We start from the raw sequence: 26950 nt of genomic DNA on the forward strand, positions 1-26950 counted from the left end.
AAAAAGCAGACAGGGCAAGCCAGGCAAGACTCAATGAGAGATCAGGCACAAGTTGTTCAGACAGGAGACAGCTCCTATAAACCAACTGGGAAGCGTATGGAAGAAAACATATGTGCCTTAAAGAGACACCACCAGCTCCACATACCTCAGCTGCACCCAGTGTCCACCACGGCAACACAGCATTTCCCCAGGGCCTTTCTGCATAGCACTGTTAGAAAGCAAGGAGAACCCACAGAATGTGACGCTCACATTGCTTGCTGGGCTGTCCGCTAATGCAGGCTTTGACTCTGACTGAGGAGCCGATGCTTTCCATAGCACCCGTGAGACACCAGCCTGCACAGGCTGAAGCACAGACCTTCAAAGCAACTATTTCACAGAATAAACAAAACTGACCTGCAGACATGAAAATGCTACCGAACTTTAATAATACTCAAGAAATTCTAATTTAGCAAATATGTAACAATGGAATAATTTATTTATTAATCTGGCAGCTGAAGAAGGTTGACAGCTCTAGTTTTTGCACAGGTATGTGGGAAGAGACATTCCTAGGTACTGTGAATTAAGGGCTGTGTATCTTCGTTTATTTCTAAGCTTCTGTTTTACTGTTACTGTGAAGTGAGAGAGTATGATGTACATGTGTGTCATACACACACACACACACGTGAAGGATGGAGAGCATCGTGTCTTCCTTCGTCACACTTCACATTATTGAATCTGGAGCTCACTGGCTGGCCAGCAAGGATCCTCAGGGATCCTTCCACTTCTGCCTTCCAGCGTTGGGATTACAGGCAAAGGCTGCTATACTGGCTTTTCACTGAACTCAGGTTCGCAGGCTTAGACAGTTTCTTAGGGTTACTATTGCTGTGATGAGACACCATGATCAAAAGAGGGTTGGGGAGGAGAGGGTTTATTTGGTTTACACTTCCACACTGACACCGAAGGGAGTCAGGACAACAGCTCACAGAGGGATGGAACCTGGAGGCAGAATCTGATACAGAGGCCACGACGGAGTACTGCTTACTGGATTGCTCAGCCTGTTTTCTTATAGAATTGCGGACCCCAGCCCAGGAATAGCACCACTACAATGGGCTGGGTCCTCCCCCATGAGTCACTAATTAAGCAAATGCCCTACAGACAGATCTTATGGTGTACGGCAAATGTTGAGAGAGATGCTCAAAAAATGAGTGCATACTTCACACGTGATGAGCAGACATTCACACACTGAATGGATATGGGTAATTCAGCCTATATCAGTTTGCCACAAAGTTTGTAGTCAGAGATATTGGGATTTAAATACCAGCTCCACTTGCTACGGTTTTTTTGTGACAAACTGATTTTTCTAACATTAGTTCCTCTAAAAAGTGGATAATGATGTAGGTATTGTCATGCTTTTCTGTACGAATGAAATGAGGCAAAGCAACTCATTAGCATACATTGAGCCCATAATGAACGTTAGCACTTAGACCTTACTCCTGCCCAAAGAGCCCAGGAGCTTGAATGCTATTGCAATCTGGCAAGTGATAAGTTCTGCTTGTTAGGTGTTTAAGAAAATGTATGTGTATGAACATTTCCCTGAAGTAACCACAGAGACCAGAAGGGGGCATCAGAATCTCTGGAACTGGAGTCCCAGTGTTTGTGAGTCTCCCTGTGGTCTTCTGTAAGAGCAAGTATTTTTAACCCTTAAGACATCTCTCTAGCTCGTTTTTAGATTAAAAAAACAAAAACAAAAACAAAAAACAAACCATTGAGCTGAACTTTCATAAAATAAATCTTGAATTTGGACTTTAAGGGCACCACATCACAGGTCCATGTGCTTTATCTGCTGCACAATCACCAAGCACGGTCCTCTACCCATACTGACCTCAGAGATCAACACGTCTCAGTCTTTAACTCCTCTCTGACAGCCAGTGAGCCTGCTTTGTGGATCAAGGGACTCATAACTAGGAGAAGAAAAATGTGAGCTATGAGGTATGCAGGAACCTTAGATCGGAGTTCAGGAATCTTGGTGGAAGACTGGAGGAGCTTAGAAAACACATTAACATACTTAGCTAATACATGATCCATAACACACATAGTGGAATGTGAAATTCTGAGTTGTCTTGGTGGAGAGGTTTACACAGTGAAGAGGGTTAAAAATTGCTTCTGACTCTACATCAGAAACTCTACATCAGAGTTAACACACAATAGCTAATGAAAATTGGCTGTCATATTGGAAATTTGAAGGGAAAAAAGCACCAGTAAGTTCTAATGGGATCAATACCTGACTTAAGAAAGGCTAAGCTGGAGGCAGTGTGGAGTCATTAGGCCATTCAGAGGTGATGGAAGCTGGCTGTCTTGACATGGGGGTGGAGGAAGAGAACTGTGTGAGTCTAAAACAATGAGGAAAGCCAAAGAAAAACTCCTGAGTTCACAACTTGTCGGGGGCTTACCCTACTGTTACTATTCCTCAATCAAACATTCCAAGCTACTCAGAATTCTGGAAACAATAGAAAACTACTATAGAAATAGGTTCCACTACATCCCAGTTATGAGGTTGTCAAGATTTTCAGTCATGTATCCTCTTTTTATTGCTTAAGGGAGGGCATTAGTCTATTCACATGAAACGCCCATTGAAAACATTTCGATTATATGCCTATGCACACATTACAAGAGTTAAGGATATATTTGACTTCAACACCATATGCTTTGGTCAGAGGACATACGGGAACCGAGATGGAGCTGACCAGAGAGCTTTGCTCCTATTGGCTAGCTCCTTTAAGGCTTGTGGCATTCAGGGAGCTGGAGGAGAAAAAGTCACCAACAGGCTCATCCATCTATGACAGCTACAGGAAGGATTTGCCAGGCAAGACACGTCCTCTGTTGCAAAAATGGCTTAATTATCATGGGGATGACCCAGTGATTTCTGGCCGGATTTGAGGCCTCTTCCACAAGAGGAAACTCATGCCTGGTTCTGTAAAACAGGTCCAGGGCTTATGGCTGGGGAGGTGCCAAAGGGCAGACCTTCATTAATTAATATTGTCTTGCTAAACAGTCATTCTGCTCAACTGCCTTCTGAATACTCATGTTTATAGAAACGTTCCACTCAGCCTTCATCAGAAGGGCTGTTTACCACAGGAACAGTGATGTGTATGGCACAGCTGCTGTGCTGTGAACCCACTGTGGTTATGTTACCTGGACAAGCACTGCACAAGATGAGGTCTGTCAGCATGCATCATTGGAGAAGGGCCTTCCACTCCTCCCTGTGCACCACAGGCAGTGAATGGCTGCCTGGGGAAGGAGTGTCATTCCAGAAAATAATCTCTCATCCATGTTCGCATAAGCAACTATAATTAAACTCTGTGGATCACAAACCAAAAGAAGACATGAAGGAGGAGGAGATATTCTGGGAAGGGGAATGTTTCGGCAGGAAAGGAAGGTACTAGGAAAGGGGGGATGGAGGGATGACATGATCAACATTCTTATTTACACGTGTGAAACTATCAACGGAGAGATGGCATGACCAAAGTTTTTTGTTTTTTTGAGACAGGGATTCTCTGTGTAAATGCCCTAGCTGTCCTGGAACTAGCTCTTATAGACCAGGCTGGCCTCGAATTCACGGAGATCCACCTGCCTCTGCCTCCCGAGTGCTGGGATTAAAGGCATGCACCATCACTGCTCGGCTCCAAAATTCTCATATACATGTGTGAAATTGTCCAAAAAAATTTTTAAATGGAAAAAGATTAAAAAATGTATTTCCCTTCTAAAATAAAAAAGATGTATTTGCCACTAAAATAAAAGATACTTAAGTATTATTAGTATTGTGTAGTGGCATTTCATTTGTATTTTAATAAATTAGCTTGCCTGGGGATTGGGAGAGTAAAACAGCCCCACTGGACAGCCTGACAGACCAGGCAGTAGCCACACTGGTTCCCATAGAGACTGGGTGGTGCACGCCTTTAGTCCCAGCACCAGAGAGGATTACAAAGTGGGAGGAGACAGTGTCAGACACAGTCTCATTCTGAGGTTCCTGAGGTTGAGGTCACAGTCAGTGGCTGGCTACTTTGCTTTATGCATCTTCAGTGTGAACCCCAATTTCTATCTGAGTTTTTATTGAGTTCCAGTATTTTAAAGATAATTTTATACAGTGTTCCAAATACAAACTGACCAATTTATTGATAAAATAAAGCTGTACAGATGGTAATCTTTATATTATCATTTCATCCAAACGTTATAAACAGAGAAACCTTACTAGTGTTCCATGTGGGAACAATCCTGGTCTTGAGCACCTCTGGAGGAGGTTCCTTGTCCCATAATGTCATGTCAGGTCTTGTTTTTTTTATCTTATTTTTTATTTTTATAATATTTATACATATTTTTCTCTCATTCCATCCCACATGTCCTTTGGGTATATATCATGGCTTCCAGTTTAGGGTTTTTATGGGATTCCTGAGTGTGCACTCTAGTAGGTCTCTTCAGCTGTATCTATTTCTTGTGCCTTTCCTTGGGCTCTTCTCCTTCTGCTTGCTTTGTCTTATTCTGAGATGTTAGTTTTTGTTTTATCTTAATATATAACATTTTATTATTGTCCCTTAGAAGCCTGTTTTTTTTTTTCTTCAAATAAAAGACGAAAAGATGGGAGGGGAGGTGCGGAAGAACAGGAAGAAGAGCGAGAGAAAATCGTGATCAGTATACACTATATGGGGGAAAAATCCTGGTCCTGGCAAATAATCACAGTTCTTGGGCAACTTAATAAATGTAAGCCACAACTGCCTAATTTGCAAAATGAGGTTCATAAAACATAAAATATTTTAAAGGCTAAATAAGAATTTCAATTTATTGTAATGTTCTTTGGAGACATAGAAATGATATAGTAAAATTTATATTTCTAAATGATTCTAGATATTATAGAAAATGGATTTAAGAGGTAAGTGTAGAGAGAAGGCAGCCAATTAGAAGATTTATGCTAGAGATGTTAGAGGCTCCTGGGACATAACAATCAGTCTCACTAACTGATCAGATATGAGCGAGCCATCCTATGTCGAGGCTGCTGGCCTGAGCAACTCTGTGCACGCTGATCTCATCTACTAGGCGGGGCAAGATCAGTCTGTCTCTGGAGAGGAGATCTGTGGCATAGGTGGGGTAGAGGAAGGCAACCACGAGCTCATTCGTAGACAAACTGAGTTGGAAGTACCAAGGAGCCATTCCAGTAGAAATAGTCCAGAGGGTGCAAGGGGGTGCACTGCTGAGACACAGCTACAGAGTGAGAATGCAAGGATGGCAACCAGTGAACTGTAGGGTACTGATTTGCAAGAGGGTGCAAATAAGGCTAGGAATACAGACTGGTTAAAAGAGTATGTAGACACAGCAGGCTGGCAGGAAACATGCAGGAACTATACGTAGGGCTTCATACAGTTTCATGACTTAGGAGATGCAGAAGCTGTTGTGTCATCAGGCTGCAAGGCTATGAGACACTTTCGGAGATCAGGATGCTGGGGTAACTGACGCGGAAGGCAGGAAAGTTTGGGGGGTGTATGAGAAAGTGAGGAGGCGAGAGGAGAGGGATCACTGGAAAGAAGACAGAGCACGAAAGCCGATGGCACTTAAGAAGGCTGGGGTTGTGGGCAGAGGACTCTGACAATGAGAAACTGCTCAAGTCACTGAAAGTACTTGAGGAGGACATAACCAGATGGAGTGAGTCTGACAGAAACAGGGATCTGACTGGAGGGGACCGAGAGGAAAAGATATAATTCAGTACTTAAGACAGGAAAGGCTAAATCTCACAATGTGGATGGTGACTAGGGAGAAGGGGAGAGAGTGGCAACTAAGTCATGACGAGAAGAGACAGCACCGACGGCTGTGGTGTGAAGAGGAGCCTATCGCTGTTTTTGCATCCCATGGATTCTTCGTTGACTATTCTTTAAGAACTGTGGTTTTGATGGGCCAGTACGTTGTATATTCTGAGAAAAGTTTTCAAATGATTTACTTCAGCTGGGTTTAGCTCTCACCTAGTGTAAAGAGGCCCTGGTCAGTCTCCTGTACTATGCACACCCCACATTAATGACTGGAGACAGTTGGTGGAGAGAAAACAATGTCAGTTTTAATGCCGTCTACTCTAAAAACATCCACTGTGGACTAGTTCTCTCATTCAGACGATTCTGCCATCAAAGCCATTTGTAAATAACCTCGCTTTCAGCTCACTTATCTTCCTTTGTCTTGCAGTTGGAAGCTAACGTCACCCCGCTCGTTTCTAGAGAAGTAGTGACATAATAAAACTAAGTAGAACATGGTCACAGTGTTCTCGCAGCTGCATATGGTAACAATTAATTATTCCCAAGGAAGAGCTGGCTCTGCATTGTGTGATCGAGCTCTTAGGAGGCCATGTGAATGATTTTTAGTTATATATCCATAACTGCGGATTTATTACAAATGCCTGTGCTGAATAACTTGAAAGAAAGATGACTATTCCAAGAAAGCTTGGTTGCCAAAAGCTAGTTTAGAAAGCCTGGCTATCTAGCACTGAGTCACGGGAAGTGGAACAGGTCGACTGGTCTCACTGGCAGCCGTTCCACATGCAACACATGGTACATTTCATATGACTGTCAAGGTTATATATTCTTTTATTACAGTTTGTTTTCCTATTCACTATTTGACAGGATCTAAAAAATTAGCCAGCCATACGTAACAAACTGCACTCTGAGCATATGAGGCCTTTGCATACGGATATTTTAGGCTGTCTATCTGCCAGTTGGTAAAAGTACATCTATTTATGCATTTAAAATGTTATTTCACAATTTGTTGCCAGCCGATAGCTAATTTGGGAAGAGTTGCATATGTGTTGGACATTTAAAAATAGTTTTGGTACTAAGAATATTGTGGCACTTAATTTGTTTTTGTTACTCACTAGTGCCGCCAACACTAAGAGCAGTTACAACTGCCCGTCTGTCCTCATGATGACTCCCATGTCTTTGTGCAGTGGCTGCTGGGGTGAGGCGGTCCCCCTGTGCGGGATCAGCACCACAGCACCTAGGCAAAGGGTCAAAGGGACCATCTTTCCTGTACAGCTGTGCTGCCAGGTAGACAGGACAGACTTAGCAACTGGAGCCCACAACTCTGCCTCAGTTGTCCTACCACAGAACAAGGTAAGCTCAATGACCATGTCGGACTGGTTTGTGGCTCAGTTACTGAGGCCACTCACAGAAGAGTTTGGACTTTCCTTGCTCCTCCCAGCACACCAGTCTTCCCAGGACTTCCAGCCAACTGATGATCACAACAGAGGGAAATATGGTAAGAGAGATTCTAAGCTTTTCAACCACATGTCCCTTCTGTTTGTGAGAGTGTGCACATGTGTGTGGGCGTGAAGGTCAGAGAACCATACTCGGGTTGGCAAGCTTGTGAAAAAGCACTTCTACCCACTAAGCCACTTTGCACTTCCCTATTTTTCTTACATATTAGCTCAGTGAGGAAAATATGTCCATTTTACAGATAAGTTATCTGTGGCTAATATGAGTTAGGGAACTTCAGAGATATATAATCAGTGACTATAAACATTATGTTCTTCATTTAAAGAAGAAAAATAGACTATTTTATCTCTCATTTTTTTGGAGAATTTCTCTCTCTCTCTCTCTCTCTCTCTCTCTCTCTCTCTCTCTGACACACACACACACACACACACACACACACACACATATTTTGATGGCATCCACCCCATTCTCTGCCCTCCCACACTTCCCTCTTCACTGGGTGTATGGCTGGTTTGTCCAGGTGCAGTCACAGCCATTGTGAGTCCTTATGCACTTTCGGGTTTTCAGAAAGAAGATTCTTTGGAACAAAATGAACATAGAATACACATTCGATTTTGCCATTTCCCTCAGGCATTTAAACTATAGGTGGGGAGCTGTAATTAAAAGCATTCTTTCAACCCTTTGAATGCGTTCTCCTGCTTTCTAGTTGTACAGTATTTGATGAGGAATCAGACGGTAATCTTATCGACCGTCTGTATATGTCATGAGCTGCTTCTCTGGTTGCTTCCAGGATATTTTCTTTGTCTTTCTGACACAGTATGGCTAATCTGAGTTTATTCAGTGGGTGTTCAACAAGCCTCTTATATGCACAAAGGCTCGGGTCAAATCACCTTCCTCTCCTCAGCTACTTTTCCTTCCTTTTCTCTCTCGCCCTGGAGCTTCCATTCTGCATGCGCTGGTGCACTTGGGGGCATGCTCCAGCTGTTGTTCCATTCTGCATGCGCTGGTGCACTTGGGGGCATGCTCCAGCTGTTGTTCCATTCTGCATGCGCTGGTGCACTTGGGGGCATGCTCCAGCTGTTCGGAAGACTGTTTCCTACACTCGGTTCTTTATACACAGAACAGGAGACATAGTCATCAAATAGAATAATGGAAGTTTAGTGTTTAGTACTTAATAAAATTATATTTTGACCGCGGAATCTGCTTATTGTATGTTTCCATTCCACTGTAAAAGCCTGGCATTGAATGAGGTAAAGTGCAAGTGTTTTCGTCTCTGATGCTTCTGCTCATATGCATACATTTCAACATGCAGCTCTCTTTCCGTCTGTTCTCTAAGAATAGGAGACGCTTCTACACATCTTCAGCTAATGGAAGTCACATGGGTATGCATGTGGAAACACACACACACACACACACACACACACACACACACACCCTTATAATATTGGAATCAGTTGAGAAACCACAAGTATTCAAATGCAGGAAATCATGATTTTATAAGATTTTAATATGATCTACTCTTGGGAGACAAAGCAAAGCAAACTCCATTTCTGCACAGGAACTACTCCAGCGTGCAGTTGCACTCTGCTGCGGCGAGGGCACAGCTGCAGTCATCACCTGCGATGCCCCACTGGTATTGCGGCTTACTGCACTGCATCCAGACTGCCTTCCTGTCCGGAAAACCTCTAAGTACAAACAAGACTCTAAGTCCAGATTTCATTTTCCCTTGGTATCAAAATATGGTAATTTAAGAGCCCTGAGAAATACTTTGTAGTATTTAAAAGGAAATGGGTAACATTCTTTTATTAGGATCTCTGTTTGGCCTGTTTTTTCAGAAAACATAACACATGGCCCAGTTATCTTATCAGTTTATCAAGCGACCAAGTAGCAAGCAAGTGGAGGTGTATAATATGACATCTTTCAAGATCATATTTTTCTCAAAAGAGGAGTAATACCAATATATTAAGAACTTCTGGTTAAAAATTAACTTAAAACAGAGACAATTTTACTATTATGGGGTTTCTTTCAATAAAACTAATATAAACCCTAAATTCATAATATATTTTAATCTGTCTCTAAGTATTTAGAAACTTTATTCTTTTGTATGTTAACAGTCTACTGTCCACAGCATAGTTTAAACTCAATGGTTAACTCAATAATTTTCACATAGTGTAAAACAGACTCATCATGCTTCTTGATAAAGTATCTATTAATATATGCCTCATATCACACACAAATAAGTGTATGTACAATAATAATAAATGTATATATATATAACATGCTTTAGTTAGTTACCCTATACATCACACTTAGTTTATCAGTATTAATGAATTATTTCCATGACAAGAGAAAGCTGGGGACCAGTGTCAGGAACACACACACAATTCTTGACTTCAGGAACATGTAATAATAAATTAGTCAAAAGCTTGGATTGCCACCAGAGATTTGAAATATGTTTTTAAAAGCATATTTTTTCTCCCAATGTACAAATTTCATATTTTCCTGATAAATCTGAGTTTATCTTCATAGTCTAAATTAGTGCAGCCGAACAGCTGAACACCAGAGTATGAATGAGATCCCGGTGTTCTATAAAGATGTGGACCAGCAGGCAAGAAGGACCTGAGCTTTCTGATTCTGACAGGAAGAAAAGTTAGTTGTAGGTATCAGGAACGGAAAAGAAGAAATGTGAAACTACATATGCACGACAGCTCCCGAGTATGGGCAGACTGGATAACACACGTGTGTGACACACGCGTGCCCACACCGTCAGCTCTCGAGTATGGGGGAGACTGGATAACACACGTGTGTGACACACGCGTGCCCACACCGTCAGCTCCCGAGTATGGGCAGTCTAGATAACACACGTGTATGACACACGCGTGCCCACACCGTCAGCTCCCGAGTATGGGCAGTCTAGATAACACACGTGTATGACACACACGTGCCCACACCGTCAGCTCCTGATGTGCTTGGCTGACTTCTAGCACTTTTGGGTAAATGTCTCAGGAGAATAACTTGGACTCATCGAAATGAACTTGTCTGCAAACTTCTAAGATTTAGTCCAAATCCTGGCCCTTGGCTCTTTCTGCAGACCAGTTTCTGGCTTTTATGCTGCACAGGCTTCTAGATGCTATCACCTTGCTCCTCACTGTTTCCCCAAATCCCCTTCTCTCACAACTACTTACACTTCCTCCGAGAAAAGCAAAAGCCAGAAAACAACCCTTCTAACACTCAAGCTAAAAGGTACTCCATCTCTGAACTTCAAAATCAGACACAAGGATTTCTCACTGCACTTAAAAGCATCCTAGGCTGTGCATGGACATTTTTAGTTGGTGAGCTCCTAGCACTCTGTACACAGTGCAGACATGCATCAATTCTAGAGCCTGTGTATTAATTTCTTACCAGAAATATCACAAGGATCTCACTGTAGTCTAACTACAGTGAATGCAGAAAGGGCTTTGCTTTGGCTAAGACTTTCAGGAGACAGGCTCAACCAATTAGACAAGCCTAGTACTTTTGGAGTTTTCACTTCGGCTGATTTTCACTCACTGAGTACTACCTTAGATACTGGAGAGCAAAGACAAATAGCACATGACCTGACTCCTCCAGAAGGCCAAGTGAAGGACAGAGTGAACAACACAAACAGACCCAGGTAATGTCAAGGCTCTAAAGAAGGACAACTTCCCTGCATCTGGTCGGATGCCATACAAGGTTTTCTGTTGAAGAGTCAAGAAATGAAAATACAGGAAAAACTCAAAACTCAAAAAAACAAACACAAAGAAGTAGGATGTGCCTGATTATACTTGAGGCTCAGTCTCAGGCCTCTATTACCTTAAAAGATCTCATTATGAATACAGAATGGATACCACTTTAAGTATGTGTTATCACAGTTCAAACATCCACAAATCAAATTACCAAGAAATGACAACATAATTAGCACATACCACAGTGAATTATCTTTGAAAAAACATAAAGAGTAAAAATCAAAATATTAGCAAATAAAATCTTTGTAACTATATGTGTATTAAATTTTGCTCACAAAATGTAAAAGTTCTTAGAATTCACAAGTATTTCTTCAAATATAATTAAAGAGAATAAAAGTATTTATTTTATCAACTAAATCATATTCATACATGACCACCTCAACATTATAGACAAGTGGAATGCAAAAGAGTGGTGTGGGACATAACAACACAAAAACATGAATGTCTTTACAGTGATCATCATCCAAGTGTGAGAAGCACACCCATGACGTCTCAGCCGGACATGTCAAAGCACAGCTCTGTTAACTCAGCTCATTTTCAGGTTCCAGGTAAGCTAACAGACAAAGAATGTTCTTAAAGCTATGTTAATTCTTAAGTCTCTAGGTCAACTCTTCAAACTTTAGAGAGTCAAATTGTCTCAGAATAACTGGCTGCCTTGACTGCTGTTATTTTGTAGTGACCAATGTCCTGTTGAGTAGATCATCATGTAGAAAGAACATGATGTGGAAAAGATACATTTTGGGAATGTTACTATTTAGACAATTCTGTCAAATTCCTAACACCTTAAGCTACAGCTACAGAATTTGTTTAGGGGACAAAGCAGACTTCAGCAGGAGTTTTCCTAGGAAGATTTATTGAGAGTGAAACAAAAGTGTGAAGTAGAGAACTAATACATAGTATCAATAGAGGTAACAAGAATAGAAAACAAAACCCTGCCCAGTACTAGCATCTACACAATGTTCTTAAGCACACAGTAACCAGAGTCTTCTTGTCTCCCACTCCTCATCCCCATTCTGCCTCTTAGAATAAGTAACTCTTTACTGAAGGGAAAATAAAACACTAATCAAACTTTACAAAGAACAAATTCTTTCTAATATAACCAATTCATAAAGTTTAGTATGTAATCAGATAAACTGCATTGAATTTAGAGACATATCCCTTGATTAAAAAACAATAGGGGCTAGGGAGATAGCTCCACAGTTTGGGGTGCTTGCTTGCTCTGGAGTCCATGACTGGAACCAAGCCCCGAAAATTATTCTCTAAACCCCACACATGAGGTGGCAAAGGTGTGCCAACCCACATTATGACAGAGCAAACAAATAAATGCAACAGAAATCCCAATAAAACAACAACAGAATGGTTTACTTTTAGTATTTAGAAGTATGAACATTTTTGAATTAAATGTAATTTAAAAAAACCTTGGAGATTATTAGTTCCAGTTTAAATTCTTTTTTTTGATATATATATATATCAAACAAGTTTCCACCTCCTCCCAGCCTCCCATTACCAATGATAGCCTTTGCTGGAGAGGCTGTGGAGGAAGGGGTACCCTCATCCATTGCTGGTGGGAATGCAATCTTGTGCAACCACTTTGGAAATCAGTGTTTCGGTTTCTCAGGAAATTCGGGATCAACCTACCCCTGGACCCAGCAATACCACTCCTGGGAATATACCCAAGAGATGCCCTATCATATGACAAGAGCATTTGTTCAACTATGTTCATAGCAGTATTATTTGTAATAGCCAGAACCTGGAAACAACCTAGATGCCCTTCAATGGAAGAATGGATGAAGAAAGTATGGAATATATACACGCTAGAGTACTACGCTGCGGTAAAAAACAATGACTTCTCGAATTTTGCATGCAAATGGATGGAAATAGAAAACACTATACTGAGTGAGGTAACCCAGACCCAAAAAGATGAACATGGGATGTATTCACTCATAATTGGTTTCTAGCCATAAATAAGGGTCACGGAGTCTACAATTGGTGAACCTAAAGAAGCTGAGTAAGAAGGTGAACCCAAGGAAAAACATATAGTTATCCTCTTGGCTAAGGGAAGTAGACAAAATTGCCGGGGAGAAAATTGAGATCTTGGGGGTGGGGTGGGATGGGGGTAAGGGGAGAAGGGGAGAGAAAAGGGAGAAGGGGAGGATGGGGGGAACTTGGGGAAAAAGGATGATTGGGATAAAGGAAGGTTGGATAGGGGAGCACGGAACCACAATTCTTAGTTAAGGGAGCCACCCTGGGGTTGGCAAGAGACTTGAACCTAGAGTGGCTCCCAGGAGCCCAAGGCGATGTCCCCAGTTAGTTCCTTGGGCAGCTGAGGATAGGGAACCTGAAATGACCCTATCCTATAGCAATACTGACAAATATCTTGCATATCACCATAGAACCTTCATCTGGTGATGGATGGAGATAGAGACAGAGACCCACACTGGAGCACTGGACTGAGCTCCCAAGGTCCCAATGAGGAGCAGAAGGAGGGAGAACATGAGCAGAGAAGTCGGGACCACGAGGGGTGCACCCACCCACTGAGACAGTGGAGCTGATCTATTGGGAGCTCACCAAGGCCAGCTGGACTGTGACTGAAAAAGCTTGGGATAGGGCCGGACTCTCTGAACATGGCGAACAATGAGGGCTGATGAGACGCAAAGGACAATGGCACGGGGTTTTGATCTTACTTAATGTGCTGGCTTTGTGGGAGCCTAGCCAGTTTGGATGTTCACCTTCCTAGATATGGATGGAGGGGGGAGGACCTTGGACTTACCACAGGGCAGGGAACCCTGACTGCTCTTTGGACTGGAGAGGGAGGGGGAGAGGAGTGGGGGGAGGGGGAAAAGGGTGGGAGGACCAGTTTAAATTCTTAATATTCAAAAACTAATGACTTCATAGAACATTCAAACAATTCTAGTCATGAATAAGAATATAGGATTACAGATTCCTTGACAGGTACAATCTGGTATAGTTCTGAGAAGGTAAAGCAGGTTTGTCCTCACTGGAACATGATGAACTTTGACTTTTAAAGTCTGGCTTTCCAGCCACCCACTCCACTGCACCTCAACAGCATATTAAGGCTTAATAGCTTGATCCGAGTATTTAAGAAAAAAAAAATTCTGGCTAAAAGCCAAATTCAAGTGCTTTATTTTTTTTTGGTAGAATAACATATCTATTTCTAACTTCTGGCATGCTTTTCTCCTTGGACTGAATCCCTGACAGACATCTGTATTTTGTAATCTATCCTCCATTTCTGGCTCTGAAGACAGATTCTGAATTCTACCCCAACAACCTGTCTCTATTTGAGTTCATTGGTGTGACAATCATAGTACTCAGAAGGAGGTTGGGAGGTCATACAGACAGCAGCTTGCTGCTCTGGACAAGATAACTCTGAGCCACAAAAACCAATGACATTTAGAGACTTGTAGGAACTGTTCTGTGACAGTTTCACTTCGTGGAATGGTTTGGTGCAGCACATCATGGCTTTATGCAAAGCCAGCCGCTAGGGAGCTTACACTTTTACCTCATTCAAGGATGCGAACACTGACATCAATCACTGGCTTGGATCTAAAATCAAGGCTAGGAAAATACAAAGTCTCTAGGACATTAGTACTGATTTATTCATAATAATTCACCACTACTAGCCTGAACACACTGAACCTGATAGAAGAGAAAGTGGGAAATACCCTACAACAGATGGGCACAGGAGATCGCTTCCTATGTATAACCCCAGAAGCACAGACATTAAGGGCAACATTGAACAAATGGGACCTACTTAAACTGAGAAGCTTCTGTAAAGCAAAGGACATGGTCACTAAGACACAAAGGCAACCTACTGACTGGGAGAAGATTTTCACCAACCCCACAACAGACAAAGGTCTGATCTCCAAAATATATAGAGAACTCAAGAAACTAGACTTTAAAATGCTAATTAACCCAATTAAAAAATGGGGCACTGAACTGAACAGAGAATTCTCAACAGAAGAAGTTCAAATGGCCAAAAGACACTTAAGGTCATGTTCAACTTCCTTAGCAATCAGGGAAATGCAAATCAAAACAACTTTGAGATATCATCTTACACCTGTCAGAATGGCTAAAGTCAAAAACACCAAGGATAACCTTTGCTGGAGAGGCTGTGGAGGAACGGGTACCCTCATCCATTGCTGGTGGGAATGCAATCTTGTGCAACCACTGTGGAAGTCAGTGTTTCGGTTTCTCAGGAAATTCGGGATCAACTTACCCCTGGACCCAGCAATACCACTCTTGGGAATATACCCAAGAGATGCTTTATCAAATGACAAAAGCATTTGTTCAACTATGTTCATAGCAGTATTATTTGTAATAGCCAGAACCTGGAAACAACCCAGATGCCCTTCAATGGAAGAATGGATGAAGAAAGTATGGAATATATACACGCTAGAGTACTACGCTGCGGTAAAAAACAATGACTTCTCGAATTTTGCATGCAAATGGATGGAAATAGAAAACACTATCCTGAGTGAGGTGTCCCAGACCCAAAAAGACGAATATGGGATGTACTCACTCATAATTGGTTTCTAGCCATAAATAAGGACCACGGAGTCTACAAGAGGTGAACCTAAAGAAGCTAAGTAAGAAGGTGAACCCAAGGAAAAACATATAGTTGTCCTCTTGGCTAAGGGAAGTAGACCAAATTTCCGGGGAGAAAATGGGATCTTGGGGATGGGGTGGGATGGGGGTAAAGGGAGATGAGGAGAGAAAAGGTAGAAGGGAAGGAGGGGGGACCTGGGAAACAGGAGAATTGGGATAAAGGAAAGGTGGATAGGGGAGCACGGAACCACAATTCTTAGTTAAGGGAGCCAGTTTAGGGTGGGCAAGAGACTTGACCCTAGAGGGGCTCCCTAGTGCCCAAGATGAGGTTCCCAGTTAGTTCCTTGGGCAGCTGAGGATAGGGAACCTGAAATGACCCTATCCTAGAGCAATACTGACGAATATCTTGCATATCATCATAGAATCTTCATCTGGTGATGGATAGAGATAGAGACAGAGACCCACACAGGAGCACTGGACTGAGCTCCCAAGGTCCCAAGGAGGAGCAGAAGGAGGGAGAACAAAAAAAAAAAAAGAAAAAAAAATAATAATTCACCACTACTGTGGCTGTGATTCTTTGTTCAATCTTGTTTTCAATCTACCTTATTCATTTCTTAGTATTTTATAGCCAATTTTTCCTTAAACAACTCTCCAAATTTACATGGTTGGTGCACTTACTTGCTACACGACCTTAAGCTAATTAACCTTAAGCAAACTTCATATGAGGGAGACAAGGAGTGTTCACTATATGTGCAAGAGCAAAGCTAGAGTGTAGGACAACTGCAAGCAACCTTCTGGCAATGCAGGGACTGCCCGTGGATTTAAGGTCTGTGGGTTAGAGAAATTACACAGTGCATAGTACTAGATGCTACACAGCTGATTAAAGTTAATGGGTCACACTGGTCAGTCTTCACATTACTGAAAGTGAAGTAAGCAGGCACGTTGTGCCCACTGTGATGCCAACACTATGTTGCCTGTGAAGTAACCATTCCAGAATTCAATTTACATCTACTCAAGATCTTAACAACTGCAAGATTACAAACAGTACGAGGGATAAAGGAAGGTGTTAGATAGGGTTAATACCACAACCAATGGTCCACAGCATGATAGGAGATGTTCCACGTCAGAGAATCCTTTCCCCCAGCAAACACATGGCACAGGAGGGGGGACAATTATAAAGGAAAAGAGATAGCAGACATGTATCAACCAATGCAGCCTGGTGTGGGGGTACACAATGTTCGCTACACAGTTTGAAGACCTCAGTTCAGATCCCTAGAACCCACATAAAAGAAGCTGTCCATGGCAGCATGCATCCGAAAAACCACAGGGGAGACAGAGATAAGAAAGTCACCAGAGCAGGCTGGCCAGCCAGCCTAGCCAATAAAGGAGCCTTCTCAAAACATAGAGGAAAGCAATAGAGGGAGATACCTGACTTTGACCTTTGCCCCTACAAGCACACATACATAAACACGTATGTGCGCGTGCGCACGCACACGCACACACACACACAAATAAAAAGGAGAAATCTATAAATCAATGCAATCCATGAGCCTCAGTGGAATCCTGAGTTGGACAAATCAATTATGGAAACAAAGTTTCATTACTTCAAGGAGAAACCATGCCCAGGATTTGTGAGGCATGACAGTGCATTTCGTTGGCTCTGAATAAGGCAAATCTAGGAATTTAGTTGATGATTATTTCAACGTCAGTGTAGCAGAATCCATCTGAGAGTGAGTTAAAGAGCTGACCAAGGTTCCTCTGAGATTATTCAAGTCAGTTGATAGATGACTCTCCGTCTCTTACACACACACACCACCACCACCACCACCACCACCAACAACAACAACCACCACCACATCTTTCATCTTTTCATGACCATTGCCCTTTGATGGGTATTTATTTCCTAGAGCTAAATAAGACTCTTTTGTATTCTTTGCACAAAAAGCAACCAGACCAATAAGTGACTCAAAAGAGAAATAAAACAAAATACAAACAACAAAAGTCCTAGGAAGAACACCAGAATGGGTTCCAGTGGTGGCCTAGAGTCAACATGTGACTCAGCTGCTTCTGCAGAATCCCAAGTATCTCAATGCTACTTTGTGGCTGATAAAGTTGTGAAGAAATCATTGCCATCTGCAAGTCTGAGGTATTCAAATTGGTGACACCAATATTTAGAAACTATGTGACACATGCTTTTGATTTAGATCCGTTTTATACAATGTAAGATGATCTGTAATATGGTAGAAATTTATTTCATAATTATAGAAGCAATATGATGCATTATAGAGTAGAATATAGAGTTTGAGTGGAAAAGATTTAAAAAATGTGCTGAGGTCATAGCAGTATTATTTGTAATAGCCAGAACCTGGAAACAACCTAGATGCCCTTCAATGGAAGAATGGATGAAGAAAGTATGGAATATATACACATTAGAGTACTACACTGCAGTAAAAAACAATGACTTCTCGAATTTTGCATGCAAATGGATGGAAATAGAAAACACTATCCTGAGTGAGGTATCCCAGACCCAAAAAGATGAACATGGGATATACTCACTCATAATTGGTTTCTAGCCATAAATAAGGGTCACGGAGTCTACAATTGGTGATCCCAAAGAAGCTAAGTAAGAAGGTGAACCCAAGGAAAAACATATAGTTATCCTCTTGGCTAAGGGAAGTAGACAAAATTGCCGGGGAGATAATTGGGATCTTGGGGGTGGGATGGGATGGGGGTAAGGGGAGATGGGGAGAGAAAAGTTAGAAGGGAAGGAGGGGGGGCCTTGGGGAAACAGGAGGATTGGGATAAAGGAAAGTTGGACAGGGGAGCACGGAACCACAATTCTTAGTTAAGGGAGCCACTTTAGGGTTGGCAAGAGACCTGACCCTAGAGGGGCTCCCAGGTGCCCAAGGCGATGTCCCCAGTTAGTTCCTTGGGCAGCTGAGGATAGGGAACCTGAAATGACCCTATCCTATAGCAATACTGACAAATATCTTGCATATCACCATAGAACCTTCATCTGGTGATGGATGGAGATAGAGACAGAGACCCACACTGGAGCACTGGACTGAGCTCCCAAGGTCCCAATGAGGAGCAGAAGGAGGGAGAACATGAGCAGAGAAGTCGGGACCGCGAGGGGTGCACCCACCCACTGAGACAGTGGAGCTGATCTATTGGGAGCTCACCAAGGCCAGCTGGACTGTGACTGAAAAAGCTTGGGATAGGGCCGGACTCTCTGAACATGGCGAACAATGAGGGCTGATGAGACGCAAAGGACAATGGCACGGGGTTTTGATCTTACTTAATGTGCTGGCTTTGTGGGAGCCTAGCCAGTTTGGATGTTCACCTTCCTAGATATGGATGGAGGGGGGAGGACCTAGGACTTACCACAGGGCAGAAAACCCTGACTGCTCTTTGGACTGGAGAGGGAGGGGGAAAGGAGGGGGAAAAGGGTGGGAGGATGGGGAGGGAAATGGGAGGCTGGGAGAAGGTGGAAACTTGTTTTTTTTTTCTCCTTTTCTCAATAAAAAAAAAAGAAAAGAAAAAAAATGTGCTGAGGGAAGAAGGCTCATTTTGGGGGACAGAATTTGTGAATTGGTAAATCTGAGGCACAATGACTATATGTGAAGGTGCATTTGGGGAAAGACATCTCTAAACTCATGCCCTAAAGTGCCTCAAATTCAGTAAGCCACAGCAAAACATCTGTCTAAAAAGAACACATCCAAGCTAAGATCCCGGCTTTGCCCTGGACCGATGGTATGGCCTGAGGAGCCTTCTTTAATCTCCATGAGCCTTAGCATTTTTGTCTAGTAAGTAAGAGTAACAGCTACGATGCAATCAGAATGAGTTTTGTAGCATTAGCACCAAAGTAGTCTAATTTAAAGTGGCCTGCACAAGGTTGGCACCAGCAGGAAAACAGTGGATGGGAACAGAGCTAAGAACATGTCAGAAATGGCCCTTCCAGTCCCAAGATCATAGGTTTGCTATGACTTGGCAAAGTCTGTCAGCCACCACACAGCAGCACATGGGTGTGTGAGGTTCCGCAGTCAGGACACTGCTCGCCTGCAACAATTCCTCGTCTGCTATCTGCTTGTGGTTCTATTGCCGGTCCCTCCTATCAAAACTCTGCACTTTCTCTGAGTATGACTTCTATTGCACACGCTGCTGTTCTAATTCTATGAGCACAACTCTTCAACTATTTCTCAAGTAACTATTGCTAGTTGCTGAACTGCCAGATCATTTCTAAACTTGTGATAAAAATTTTACAATTCCTCCATGACAGCCTTAAATGATAAGTGTCCACTGAAGACCTGATCTCTACCATACCTCTGACTACTCCATATTTTCTGACTTTTCAAACTCCCTTTAACGGTAGCATTCTTCCCTGTTAGTTCCCTAGAACTGACCCAAAGAGTTATCTTTAATTTTTCTCTGGCCAAGTCTAGACACTAAAACTCTAGATGCCTCTCACGTATATATCCTCTTCCAACTTTGTCCCCAGTATTATTCCTGAGTAACTGATATGCATTTTTAGGGCTAGAGAGATGGTTCTGTGGGTAAAGGTCCTTGTCATCAAGCCTGGTGACCCAAGTTTGATCTCCAAGAGACATATGGTACAGGGGAAGAACCAATACCTGCAGGCTGTTTATGCGTGGAATGCCCATGCTATGGCCGGCACCCATGTAGAGGCTGGAAGGCAACCTTAGGGAGTCGGGTCTCTCCTTTTATCCTGAATTTTAGGGGCTGTATTCAAGTTGTCAAGCTTACAGCAAGTGCCTTTACCCACGGTGACATCTTGACAGACCAAATTCCCCCTTTTAAAACTAGGTGGTGGATTAAGAAATTGGTAGTCATTTACTTCAAAATATATAACAAATGATTTTTTTCATCTGAATGATGAATGTCTTTATAAAGAGGGTAGGAAATGGATAAAGAACTTATAGTTTGCAGTACTTTTGAAACTCAATTTTCTTTCAACATTCATAGTCTAGGCAAGACCAGAGGCAAACTGGATTTAGCTGAATGTAGTAACTGCTCACACTCACACAGGCCCTCCCATATGCTAGACACCATGCTAAGTGCTCTTTACAGTGTTAGCCACACTTTATAGAGCATGGAGTCAAAGAGCAGGGAAGGTATACAACTTGCTCATGGTCACCAGCTGATCTAGTTTGTGGAACCGGCTTTTAATCCCCAAATCTTTGCTCCTAAAAATGGGCCTCAGTGGTGCAGTACACTTCTATTTTAGGAGCAATTGCCACCTGTCTAATCTGACCTAAAGCCCACCCAATTAAAAGGAACTCATTTTTTGTACTATAAGCCTAGCCAAGATCCAGGGGCTAGAAATGTCACAGACGCTAGAGTAGGACCTACTAACATCGTGTTACTAGAGTAACATAGTTTCCAACTGCCTCCTAGGAGCTCCTCTTTAGATCCATAGATAAATGAAGTTCTTAGCTGGGTGGTGGTGGCGCACACCTTTAATCCCAGCACAGGGGAGGCTGAGGCAGGAGGATCTCTGTGAGTTCAAGGCCAGTCTGGTCTACAAGAGCTGGTTCCAGTTCAGGCTCCAAAGCTACAGAGAAACGCTGTCTCGGAAAAAAAAAAATAAAGTAGTTCTCACATTTCATCAAAGAAACTTTTCTCTTTGCAGCAGATAGAGACAATCAGAGATCCATAATAAATCAGAGGTGGAGAGTAAGTACTGTAGGTGTCCAGCTTCCAGTGGGAAATCTCAAGGGAACACTGCTGAAGAGGGTGCGGGGACTCTAAGAGCCTGAGGACCTGAACAACCGCTATGGGACAGGACATGAATGCTGCTCCTATGAACTCTCAAAAGTGTGATTGCCTACCACAAGACCTGCAAAGACCACACCAGCTGAGATGCTACCATGGATGGTGGAAGCTTTACTGAGCCTGCCTAGGTGATGAGCTATCAGAAGTCAGTGGCTTCTGAGAGAAGGAGAACCAGCTTGTTTGCTTTTCTTTTCTTTTCCAGGATGAGCCAGCAATCAAGGGATCAGGAGAAGGAGGGTGGGAAGGATTCAAATATAGAATAAAAAATACAGAGGTATTGGAGGAGGCCGCTTTGTTGTATTAATTAAATCACTGCTTGGCCCATTAGCTCTAGCTTCTTATTGGCTAACTCATATATTAATTTAACCCATTTCTAGTAACTTGTGTATTGCCATGTGGCTGTGGCTTACAGGCTAAAGTTCCGGCATCTGTCTCCAGCGGGGCTACATGGCGTCTCTCTGACTCTGCTTTCCTTCTACCTTGCTATAGGCCAAGCCAGTTTCTTATTCATTAACCAATAAAAGCAGCACACAGAAGGACCTCCCACACCACTGAGGTACATTACAAATTGCCTTTCTGTACTTCCCACAACTTTTGTTTTTTGCTCTCTGAATCAAGGTAGTATCTAAGAAATCATAGTCAATGAATATGAATTTTACTATGGATCTAAGGAGGAGGATTTCTATTTAGTAACTAATTCATACACTATCTAGATACATTTTCTATTGCTTTATTTGATAGTTTTACACCCCAAACTTTTTGTGTATGTGGTGCATGCACTCGGAGGTCAGAGGAAGACTCTGGTTGTCTTGCTGTTCCTCTCCAATTTACTCCTTTGAAATCATCTTTCACTGACTCTTGAGTGAGGCCAGCAGCCAACAAGCCCCAATGATCCTCTCTCCTCTATCCACCACTGTGCTCAGAGCTGCAGGCACCCACATAGCCACACACAGCTTTTTATGTTTGAGCTCTTACCTGTGGAACCATCTTCCCAGCCCCTCCCTAACATTCTAATGCAGAATAGTAAACATCAAACACTCCAGCTGTCAAACACAGTCCTTTGTTTCCAGGAAGAAACAGTTCCCTTACCCCACCCTTAAGTGCAAGAGTCTTTAAAAGGAAGAGAGAAATAGGCTAATAAAATTTCTACCACCAAATAAAGTGACAGGACAAACATGACTTCAGTATTCTTCCAGTTGGCAAATGGTTTCCATTTACTCTAAAAGCACATTGTGCTGGCAGACTCCTCCCACCTCCTCTCTGAGGGCTAGAAATGCTATCACGTCAAACTATTGACTGCTTTTTATTTCCAAAATCTCATTGACTGTTTAAGTTTTGTCTAATTCGACCTGGACAGACTTCACTTAAGGAACTACAAAGTGAGGTTTCTTACCGCATCACTGAATGGTGATGCATCCCACAGTGAGGCCAGAAGAGGAGAGCTTTGGAGCAAACAAAAGCAGACAGCTGGACACCGTCCTTGGGGTTGCTTCTGCCTGACAGTGGGACTGCTCGAGTCTCCAGCATCTTCTCTTTCTTTCCTCCTCTGCAAATTAATACTAATCTTCCCTTAGCTGGGTATGACCAAGTGACCTAACTCTGGACTTTGGATCTTGGCAGCACAGTAGTACAGGATGTGGGTGGCTTAAGGCAGGAGAATGACTTCTGTCTGTCCTATCTTTTCCTATGCTAGAGCAGAAATAAGGTACCCGAAGTCTGTGTAGCCATCTTGGACTCTGCAGACATGTAGTGCTGGAGAGAGCATGAGGCTGCGTAAGGACAGCCCTAGGTTAGCTACTCTAAGGCTTCCCGCAGGGGAGGGGGGATGAACTAATGTTCTGTTTAAGCTCTTGGTAACCTGTATTTTCTGAAAGAGGAAAAACAGCTCCAGCAGTGTTTCCCATACTCCTGGGACTCTTGGCAGAGAATCACACAGCTTCCAGGGTCAAAATCCTATGACTTCATGCACTTTCCCGAGGGAAGATGCCCAAGGAGACTCAGACCCTTTCCTTCTCTCTGACATGAGGGTACCACCGAGCCCTCTACAGGGCTGGCTCCAGCTGAAGTGAGCCATACTGGCACAACTGCACCCTCTCTTTCCACAATGTGAGTGCTCTTACAACAGACTTCTCATTGGTCTGACATCTGCCAGCCACCTTTGACTTTAAAGAGCATTCTTCATTTATAACTCCTTTGCCATAACCTGCCAAGGCTCTCATTTCCAGTCTGTCTTTGCTTTCTCCTTTCCATCTTTACAGACTCTGGGCCAATCTACTCTAAGGACTGAGCTGCCAACGGCTTATGAAGCTATAAAGGGATAGATGAATTCCAGAGTCTCCAAGTAGTCAAAGCAACATAACACAGGACTCACGGACCCATAGAGATCTCAGCGTGAATCCTAGTTTTATCTCCTTCTTGTTTTCTCAAATTACTTAACTTCTTAGACCCCACTTACCTCTATCCAAAGTGGAGATCACAGTACTGATTCATGGGCAACAGGGATAATGAAGAGACACGACTCAGAAACAGCACATTGTGTCCTCAATGGAGTGGACACAGACTGGCTCACCATGACCACAGCCTGCAGCTCTACCACTCACTCCATCCTGGTTCAGTCTGTCCTTCTCAAATCAGACTATTCTACTTTCTAGAAATATTATGTCCAACTTTCTCTATTCAATTCTGAACATACTTATTTTTAAAGGTACTGGGAACTGAACCCAGGACCCCACGCATGGTAGACAAGAACTCTATCACTGAGCTAATTCCCAACCCTGTCAGTAATTTTTAAAATACACCTTCTCCTTTATTTCTTGAAATCCTACTTCCTCACCAGTGACCACCTAGATATCCATCTCTTCATGCAGTTGTGTTGTGGTGGCTCCAATGAGCTGTAAATTTCCTTTGTTAAAAGGCACACTATTGGCATCTTCTCCAGTCTATAAGAGGTCATGCCTGGCTTGTGCTGTGCCCTTGTCCCTCCTAGGAAGCGACAGGCACCTTGAGAATAGAGCTAGAGCCCTCCCACTACTCAGCACCTAGCCCTGCTCACCTCCTCTGTCTACTGAGGTGATCAGAATTTCTTTGGGATCTACCTATTCCTAGACTGATTCAGACTTTCACAACACCACAAAAACAGAAGGGTTAAAAATGTATTCGGGGAATACTCTATTTGTATTTCCTCTTTTCATCCAAAAAAGGAGGCCGTGGCTTCTGGAAGTTACCACTCTCAGTAGCTGGTCCAGCACCGTCCATCATCCACAAACATTAGTGTCCACCGGGTACACGCATTTCCCCTCTCCTTGATTCTGAAGACTCCGGCTCAGCTTCTCACTTTCTCCAGGCCTATCCAGATTTTTTTCCCATTTCAATAATGAATCTCATATCTGGCTTTGAGTACTTCTCCTAAAGATGATGGATAGGCGCAAAACCTTCTGGGACACATTAGTACAGCTGCCAGTGGGCAGGAGGTGCTTATAAAATGGAAAGCTCGGGATTCTGGGAACACATGTGCAATTATAAGTGAACTATAAGCAGCCCCATGCTGCTGAAAAGAAACACCCAAGATTACTTCCTTTTATTCTTCTTAAGCTATGTGTGGAAGAGAGAAATCACACTACACTGTGAGCACCATAATCTCTGCCTGTTGGGTCCATGTGCTCCAGAATTATATGGTGATTTTAAAAGCAATTTTACAGCAGCAACAGTATTCTCTACTTTATTTTGTAAAGCCAATTATATATGCCTGACCTGGGATATTTTTCACATAATTATAAAAAAGAAAAGAAAAAAAATCACACAACTGTAAAATTTAATGAGGTTTTAGTTTGGTATCTAGACAAACAATGGGTTAAAAATGTCACTAGTAAACCACAACCAAATCCATGCTAATACAGAGTGATGGAGGAAGGTCATTGGTTAAATAAAAAGAAACTGCTTGGCCCTCATTGGTTAGAAGATAGGTGGGAGGAGTAAACAGAACAGAACGCTGGGAGGAAGAGGAAGTGAGCTCAGAGACTCCACAGCTCTCCTCTCGGGAGCAGACGCCTCAGAGAGACGCCATGCTCCCAGCTCCCAGGCAGACGCAAGCGATGAAGCTCCGACCCAGGATGGACATAGGCTAGAATCTTCCCGGTAAGCGCACCGAGGGGTGCTACACAGATGATTAGAAATGGGCTAAATTAATATGTGAGAATTAGCCTAGAAGAGGCTAGATAGAAATGGGCCAAGCAGTGATTAAAAGAATACAGTGTCCGTGTAATTATTTTGGGGCGGCCGGGGTGCTGGGAACGCAGCCCCGCCGCTCTTATTACTACAACAGAGATATCAATACACCATACTATAAACCAATTCCAGGCTAATCCGGAGATATCAATACACCATACTATAAACCGATTCCAGGCTAATCCGGAGATATCAATACACCATATTATAAACCAAATCCATGCTAATCTAGAGATCCCAATACACCATATTATAAACTCAAATTTTTTAGAATCACAAAATGATATGATTAAGTGCTGAAACCTCATTATCACTGTGAATCTGTGCAATTGCTATGCCACAGTCACTGCCCTGGCCAGTGCAGGCACTAATTTTAAATTGCTGTGAGAAGTGACCTCCTGTGTCTAGAGTGATATGGGAGCCTGTCTACCTAAGATGATATCAGGGACAGTGAAGAAGTGACCTCCTGTGTCTAGAGTGATATGGGACCCTGTCTACCTAAGATGATGTCAGGGACAGTGAAGAAGTGACCTCCTGTGTCTAGAGTGATATGGGACCCTGTCTACCTAAGATGATGTCAGGGACAGTGAAGAAGTGACCTCCTATGTGTCTAGAGTGATATGGGAGCCTGTCTACCTAAGATGATGTCAGGGACAGTGACGGGACTAAAGTGGCATTGATCATTTTGGCAGGTACAAGACAAGAAGCTAGAAAAACAGTAAAAAAAATTCTATTTTTTCTTCCTTTCATATTTCTTTTTTAGGGGAGAGTCTTTCTAGAGCCCCTCTGCCAGGGATGGCCCTCCTCCCAGGGCTACTCCCCTAGGGTCCACCCACACCAGCCTGTTTTGCTCTCTAGGGCTGCTCTCCTTGCTGTATCTGAATGTTAACTCTCCCTGCCTTTGCTCAAGTCTCAGTGGAATCTCTTCCCACACTGGACATAAAGACACCACTGATGGTGTAGCTGTGAGAAAGGCAATGTCTCCTCAGATAGTCACTTTGTCAGCAAAAGCCTCTATTAACCACACACAGATCCAGCATTCCCCGGAACTACCACAACATGGTGGCTCACAACCATCTGTAATGCGGTCTGGTGCCCTCTTCTGGCCTGCAGACATACACATGGACAGAATATTGTATACATAATAAATAAATAAATAAATATTTAAAAAAATAAAAAATAAATAAATAAATAAATCATATGAGGAAACCATTAGTGTGCTTGCCCATTCTTGATAATCATACTCATAGCTATGACTTTAATTTAAAATTTCATCTTGGTGTAAAAAAAGACAGTATAGATCCAATCTTTCCAAAATCTAGCATCAAATTTACATACTATAAAAGCCTCTATTAACCACACACAGATCCAGCATTCCCCGGA

At 42.7% G+C, this 26950-nt stretch overlaps 1 protein-coding gene across 3 annotated transcripts in view; it reads right to left on the reverse strand.

Annotated features, from left to right (window-relative positions):
- The window catches only part of Vps13b (vacuolar protein sorting 13 homolog B), a 470084-nt gene that overhangs the window by 88572 nt on the left and 354562 nt on the right, over positions 1-26950 (reverse strand). For 2 of the 3 annotated variants that reach the window (XM_041637454.1, XM_041637452.1), the window contains one exon: positions 146-208. The exons of the other annotated variant lie outside the window; for it this stretch is intronic. In XM_041637454.1, the coding sequence (XP_041493388.1) occupies positions 146-208 (63 nt within the window). The remainder of the gene's footprint in view (positions 1-145; positions 209-26950) is intronic. 3 annotated transcript variants of the gene reach the window in all.

Source organism: Microtus oregoni, unplaced genomic scaffold (assembly GCF_018167655.1).
Source record: "Microtus oregoni isolate MIOR12 unplaced genomic scaffold, Mior012 000053F_ref0000044, whole genome shotgun sequence".
NCBI classification, from domain to species: Eukaryota; Metazoa; Chordata; class Mammalia; order Rodentia; family Cricetidae; genus Microtus; species Microtus oregoni.